Source organism: Bremia lactucae, linkage group LG5, assembly GCF_004359215.1.
Source record: "Bremia lactucae strain SF5 linkage group LG5, whole genome shotgun sequence".
Taxonomy (NCBI): domain Eukaryota; phylum Oomycota; class Peronosporomycetes; order Peronosporales; family Peronosporaceae; genus Bremia; species Bremia lactucae.
Genome location: NC_090614.1, coordinates 1818112 through 1825578, shown reverse-complemented (window position 1 = coordinate 1825578; position 7467 = coordinate 1818112). Strand labels below are relative to the sequence as shown.

Here is a 7467-nt window from a genome sequence, read left to right as displayed (position 1 = left end):
AGCGACTCCCGAGGAATGGAGCAAGCAGTTGTCCTTCGTAGAGTTCGCTATTATTTACAATGCCCACACCAGTTCTGGTAAGACACCGTTCATAGGCCACCTGTATTCTCAAGTGATCACGAGGTGACAGATGGTTAGCAACCGATTAGCTAAGGCTTCAGGTGCGACGGAAGTGAGACCTTCTAATCAAATTTTCTTGCATCGCAGACGACGCTAAAGGGCTGGCAATGCCAACACTGGTGCCTAACCAAAGCAATGTCTCACTGATGTGAGCTCATCTAGTTCTCCCATTGACCAAACCCATTTTACGTCCTCTTAAGGAGGTCGGACAGGGCTTAGTTCGCTCCGTATAATTCTTCTATAATTATGCAAGTAATTAGCGAGCCCAAGGAATTGGCGCAAATCCTTAACATTTCGTGGGATTGGCCATTCCTTTACCATTTTTACCTTGTATGGGTCTGCTCGTACACCATGAGTACCTACGATGCAGCCCAGCACAGGTATCAGATACCCATATGGTGAACTATTGCAAGTTGACGTACAATTGGGCGTGCTCTAGAGTCTGCGACACAGCGTCCAATAGCGCATGTGCGACTCGATTTCGCTCAGCTCGTCCTCGGTCCTACTATGCACGAATATATCAACAAATCAATGGGGCACGTAGGCAAGGTGTTGATGCATACGTGAGCCACCACTTGGTTGAATGTCGCTGGTGCGCTTTATTTCAAACCTCATGGCATCACAAGTCACCTCCTCAGCACACTGCTTGGGGTGCTTGCAACCCGGTTGGCTGCATCGGATTCTCTCGTTAGTACCTGATAGCAGTCATCTTTAAATTCAATGCGGAAAAGAAAGATGACATTTTCATGGAGTTTAACAATACATCTTTTCGCAGAATTGGCGTTTGCGCCGGTATGGTGGCCGTGTTCAGCTTATTGTAAGCATAAACCACGCGCCATTCACCTGCGGCTTTACGCACACAAAAGGTCGGGCTGCAGTGAGGCGACTTGCTCTCACGTACAGTCGCGCACTCATTGGTACTATCGCCTTGTTCTTTTAGCAACAGCCATTATCTGGTTACACAAAACTCGGTGCTAGGTATGAAATCAACTTCGAGCCCGATGCACCTATCCGCATGTTGGCGGCTCGGCACTTCTTCTGGGAACAGATCTTTCTGTTCTTACAGAACCTTTGAAAACGGGCTGTCTTTTTTTTCAAGGCGTCCCAGCCTTAACCAGCGAATCGTTTATTTTTGTCGATTTCTAAGACACTTACTCATTGTGGACGACGAACAACCGTCCACCAAGTTCACTTCTGGAACTGGAGCGGCGACTTCGTGAATCTTTTCTTTTTTAGGTTCGGCAAGGGACAGATGCCACGAAATCTCGGGGAGTCTTCTATCTAGCCGAACGTTTGAGCCCTTGGCACAGACATCGGCACCACCTGCCAGTTTACCCTTACCCACTCGGTGTTCAGCTTCGATTAGTATTTATCGTATGTTTGGCCTACCGAAAGATTCGGGTGGCAACACGGGCATAATAGTCTTTGTTGACGGACTGATCAAATTGGCTCCCTTAGCGTTTGTGCCGGATATGAAGGTACATTAAGACTATTGATTGATCGCGTGTTTAGCCAACACGGGTTTCTAATGGCAGCTGTCGTCGGTAGTGACCCCCGTTTTACAAGTACGTTGCGAAATGCGACCTCCCGACTACTTTGCACCATATTGGACATGTTCACAGCGAATAAACTTAGAACGGGTCGCCAAACTGAACGTGTCACTCGCGTCATTGAAGACAATCTGTGCAAAAATGTGGTCTGAGCCACAAAAACGGTAAAGGTTGATATTTCCAGTTGTTGAGCTTGCGTTGCGGCTTGAAAAGAATATGGCTTATAGTGACTAAAGCAATTCATGTCACGCGTTCCATAAACGTTAACTAATAGCTACGTAGCTCAGGGTTTGGTGGGAAGATTTAGTCAATCGGCTTGCTGATCTCAGTTCTATTATTGTTAAGAACCGGGTAAGCGAGTTTCACCGTCTTATGGTGCATGAATAAACGGCTGGTAGCGAGACAAATCCGAGAGACAAGCAGATGCTAATGCCAGAAGCTGTATTGGTTCTTATGCGGTCGGCGAAACCTAGTTTTGCTAATTCCAAAAACCTACCTAAAATATAGTATGTGCGGTCTTTAAGACCAAATAGTGTCATCGCTTATTTAACTTTTTGTGGTCGACGCAATGAATAGTCTATCTTGTACAATAAACTTTTCGCGCAAGCTGCGTACACACCCAGTGTTCTACGTTGGCTTCTTTAAGCCATATCGAGATCCTTCTCACTCGGATTTGAAGGCTTACATCGAGATAGAAGGCTCTTCAGCAGATTGCTGTATTCACATCATGATTTCTAGCTGACACATTAAAGGAGGTTGTTAACGCTTCAACGTCAAATGACTGTTTGCGATACCGTCAAGGTTAATCTGAGCTTGACAAAGAGTATCGCGAACAAGTTGCACCTCGAGAATGTTGCTATCTTAATGCTTGATGTGTTGCACGTAAGATTGGATTGACTCAGGTAATACTTAATTGTTCATTTGCTTGCTAGTTTTGTGTTGCTGATTACAAAGGCGACTCTGTATAGAGGCACCTTTTACTATTACTGACAAGAACCAATTAACCTTACACTGATAACAGTGTTGGTGAGGTGCCTCAAAACATCAGTACAGATGAAGATTTCTGTTAAGTTAAGGTTCTTCAGTTTACAGGTCTACAATTGTGTCTTATAACGATTGGCGGGGCTGATTTGGACTCAAATCAGCCAATTAATAGAGCTAATGTCTTATTGCATCAATATTACCAAATTTGGTATTATTTAACTATTTAAGTTAAGAATTAATAAAAAATATAACATCTGTACTTCTTATTTCCTCTTATATGAAATAATAATTGCTATTTCTCTTATAGGAGATAATACTCCTGTAACGGAACATCCCGTTTCAGACTCGGTGTACTAAAAAAAAATCGACAATATACTACAAGTGCACGAGACGGGCGTCACGTTTCGGAATCGAGTCAGGCTTCGACGTTCATATCGCGATCTGGATCGAATCTGCCGGCGTTCATAGGAATAGCACCGTCGATTTTCATTCTCGCCACCTCCCTAAACGGCTCCGTTCTTTACACTGGTCGCAACGCTGAGGCCGGTGTGAGCTGTTTCTAAACCATCTTGCACACTCTTCATTTCCTTGAACGAGCATACACTTCTTCACGGAATCTGTTATAGTCTTTTTTACTTGGTCGAAATAGCTTCACCTCGTTTGAAGCTACATTCATAAATGTTGACAATATAATCCTATCGCAACGCTTCATTACGAACTAGTGTGATTCCCGATTCGACGCGAAAATCAGCAGCTTGGGTCTTACCTTTTTTCATCAGTTCTTCGAGCTCCTGCTTCTTGTATCGCGTGTTTTTGACAATCCCCTCTACAGCTAAATTGGAGTTTTGGAGTAGAGAATCGATTTTGCTGACTTCAACAGCTCCTAACGAGACCCTCACCTTTACCAGTTGCACCGATTTGTTTGTCGAGATTTGCAACGACTTCGTCAGTACGTAAAGCAATCTTGTCAAACGATTTGGCATTGCCTTCGGCGGATAGCATGATAGCATGCTATGTAATAAATGTGTGCGTGACTCGCAAAAACTATGTTTTATTCACGAAAAAGTTTTAAAGTGCATCATACTTTGTATTATCGGGTTCAATGACAGTAGCAGACGATACCTTGTTTTGAAAGTCTTTCCTTGCCACTTCCTTAGCATCATCGAGATGTTTCATGACAACTGCTCGAGCATCTTCCAAATTTTTAAAATGAAATCGACCTTCGGGCAGATCAGCAGCGTCTTCCAAATAGGTTTAGTCAATGCCATAGCTTTGATTTTCGAACTGACCTTCTTAAGAGAAGCTTTGAAGTCCGTCTGGAATTTAGAAGACGTCTCGGACGCGGGACGTATGCTGAATTCGAAGATCTTCTTAAGTTACATACGGCGAAAAAGTTTCGAATATAGCCAGCAATGGTTATTGAGAGAACATCTTCGACTAACTTATACATATTTGACGAGATATCTACGTCTTTCTTGGTTGGCCAAGAATTCTTTGCAATGATTTGAGCTTGCCGCGATCTTCATAGAGAGGCCGCAAGGTTAAGCGTTTCAAAATGGGTCCAGACCATCTTTATTAAGCCGTGCGAACAGTGAGGATGCGAACTGTTTAGTTCGTCAAACATTTTGACAGTAGCATTCGTCACACTAAAAATCTAACAAGTTTGGAGGTAGATAGCTTCGAATGCTTCTAGATTGGGCAGTACAGCATCAATCTTCTCTTTGCAGTCGATATTGGCGATGAAATGCTCAGTGGATGCTTCCACAAAGCATACACCGTTTTCGTGAACGGCTTACGCTATCCCCCTATACCCACCTTGTTCGAGAGTAACTATATTTCAGGGAGAAGGGACTCGCTCGAGCAAAGAACAATCTAGCTCTTGCTCATCACGCATTGACCTTACTGTCAAAGCGAATGATACCAATTTTAATTTAACCAACATTGAAATGGACAAATTCCGTCACGGCAATAATGCTTTCACTGACTTTGTTAGCGATACTATTAGACTTAGGATCGTAGGCAATTAAATAAGTAAGAACAATTATGCTCTCACTATGACATCTCCTCAGTGCGCACTGATCGCACTGAAGACAAAAACATAACGAGTCAGCAGGTGAATTCCTGCTGGAGTGATACGTTTCGTGCAAGATTCCATCGCGGATACGGCGGACCGATATAAACGGAACTCGGACAAAAAAGGAAGAGTAAACATACTTTCATTTGATATTTATGATCTGGTCCTACTGTATACGATAAATTTAGCAGAACCTGTCGTTGTAGTGACGAATGTGGAGCGGGATAAATTATTTCCCAAATATGTCGGCCAGTAAAACATGTAGTGACGAATGTGCGCAGTATTTTTTTGCCCAAGTATATCGTTCCGATTCGTGCAAGATTCTATCGCTGATGCGGTGGACCGACAGAAACAGAATTCTAACAGAATTGGAGAAACGTATCTGCTTTAATATAATGTTGATGACCTAGTCCTACTGTCTACGGTATCTCTACCAAAATATATAGTGACGGATGTGGGCAGGCAACATAAATTTCTCTTTAGGCATATCGGCCCGATCCTTGTACTACATCGCCAAGACAATGCATACACGATCGAGCTGCCTCATAGGATGCGTACGCATCCTACGTTTTATGTTAAGCGTCTCCGCCCTTACTTTCAACACGAGACTTCTTCCAATTTCAAATTTCTCCGAAACGGTCTTGGGCACTCGCCAAAGCCTGATGGTCCCGATCCAATGCGTGATGGTCCCGCGACAAACCCTTATGGTTTCGGGACAGATTCTGGTTCTCAGAAAGCAGCGATCCACTACATCCTTCAATGATGAGATCCTTTGACAAGGGGAAAACGTGCGTCGTTTGTGGTTTCGAGCGCATCGTTCTGGCTGAGACAGACTGTTCACCGTTATATTTGACCAGGAAACATTGGAACGAGTACAGAGTAAACGCTTCGTATACATCGCGCACGGTCTCAAATGCGACGCTTTTCTGGAAAACGCTAAAATCTTCGCCTTGGCATTGGTGTGGAATTTCGAGAACCTTGCATTTTAATCACTTCTAAGGATACTATGAGAAGTAAGGAAGGTATGGCATTTTTGTTGCGTTTGTGTTCAATATGATTCCGATTCCCTAACCACAGCGCAAAGTAGAAGAAGTTCGATAGTTACGCCGTGTCTCTCGCTGACACAGTCGTCGTGTTAGAGAATGAATCCAAAAGTTTTGCGAAAGTTCCCAAAGCATGAAAAAAAGTGCGGTATTATCGAAGACGAATCGGACGTGAAAGATATAAAGACGTCTAAGTCGGGTAGCGATAGCAATGAGAAGGTGGTTGCGTCTCTCTCGGGCACGTAGAATCAAGGGCTGCAATCACGTCTTCGACATCAGCTGACTATAGCTCTCCTTAATTTCGGAGGCCAATGAGTTTGCCACGTGGTATGCCATTATGGCTGCCAACGTTGACGACTTAACTTGTGCTTGAGCACTCGAAACACTTTCCTGGTGTCTTGCCTTGAAGTCTGGTCTGCCCGATAACGCGTCAGCCAAGCCATTTGACTTACCCGGCTTGTATTCAACGTTAAAAATCAAAGTCAGATAAGATCGTAAGCCATCTTGCCAATCTAGGCGAGAGGTGCGGTGTATTTATTGCGATCCGCAGTGATGCGTAATTCGTATAAACCACAAATGGCTTGGCGCGCAGTAGGTGCACACAAAACTTGACAAGAGCATACTTTATAGAAAGTAGCTCTTTGTCATGCACCGGGTAGTTTCGTTCCGCGGCGTTTTATAGCCGCGACTGATACGAAATGACATGGTCAATGCCGTCGTCATCTTTTGCATGGATGCGCTGCCGATTGCAAAATTACTTGCATCGCAGACAACGCTAAAGGGCTTACCCACGTCTGGCAGTGCCAAGTCCGGCGCCTCTGCAAGAGATTGCTTCACTGATGTGAACGCATTTTCTTGTCTTTTTACCAAACCCATTCAACGTTCTTTATAAGACAGTCAGACAAGGGATTAGTCCGCTCCGCATACTTCTTGCTACAGTTATGCAAGTAATTAGCGAGCACTAGCAATTGACGCGAATCCTTCATGTATTGTGGGATTGGCCATTCCTTTACCAGTTTCACCTTGTCTAGGTCACTGCGAACACCATGTGTACCAACGACGCAGCCCAGCACAGATATCTCGGGCCCTATAACGCACTTTTGCAATTTGACGTACAATTGGGCGTCGTCCAGAGTGTGCGACACAGCGTCGAAATGACGCTTGTGCGACTCGATTTCGCTCAGCTCGTCCTCAGTTCTACTATGCACGGATACATCGTCAAAGTAATAGGGCGCGCAGTCACGGTGGTGACGCATCACGTGAACCACCACTCAATTCAATGTCGCTAAATCGTTTTTCAAACCTCATGGCATCACAAATCACTCCCAAAGCATACCGCTTGGGGTGCTTACTGCCGCCGTTTTGGCTATATCGGATAGTAGCCATCATTTAATCCAACGCGGAAAAGATAGTTGTATTTCCCATGCAGTTCAAAAGAACATCTTCCCGGGTAAGCATGTGCGCCAGTATGGTTGCATGATCTACGTGCCATCTACCTGTGGCTTTACGCACACAAAGGTCCGGTTGCAGTGAGGAGATTTACTCTCGCGGACATATCCCGCCTTGGCTCGTTTGTCGAAGATCTTGTCGATATAATCGACTTGTTCTTTCGGCAACGGCCATTGCCTGGTCACTTAATACTTGGTGCCAGGTTCCAAAACAATTTCGTGCCCGATGCCCCTATCTGCTTGTAGGC

The 7467-nt window shown here is 44.5% G+C and overlaps 1 protein-coding gene across 1 annotated transcript; it reads right to left on the bottom strand.

Annotated features, from left to right (window-relative positions):
• Positions 1-3234: 3234 nt before the first annotated feature.
• On the bottom strand, positions 3235-3656 carry CCR75_004402 (uncharacterized protein; the record flags this gene model as incomplete). Its single annotated transcript, XM_067962488.1, has 3 exons — positions 3235-3320; positions 3421-3480; positions 3554-3656. 3 exons carry the CDS (start codon positions 3654-3656, stop codon positions 3235-3237), a joined length of 249 nt encoding a protein of 82 aa, XP_067821049.1.
• Between the last annotated feature and the right edge of the window lie 3811 nt (positions 3657-7467).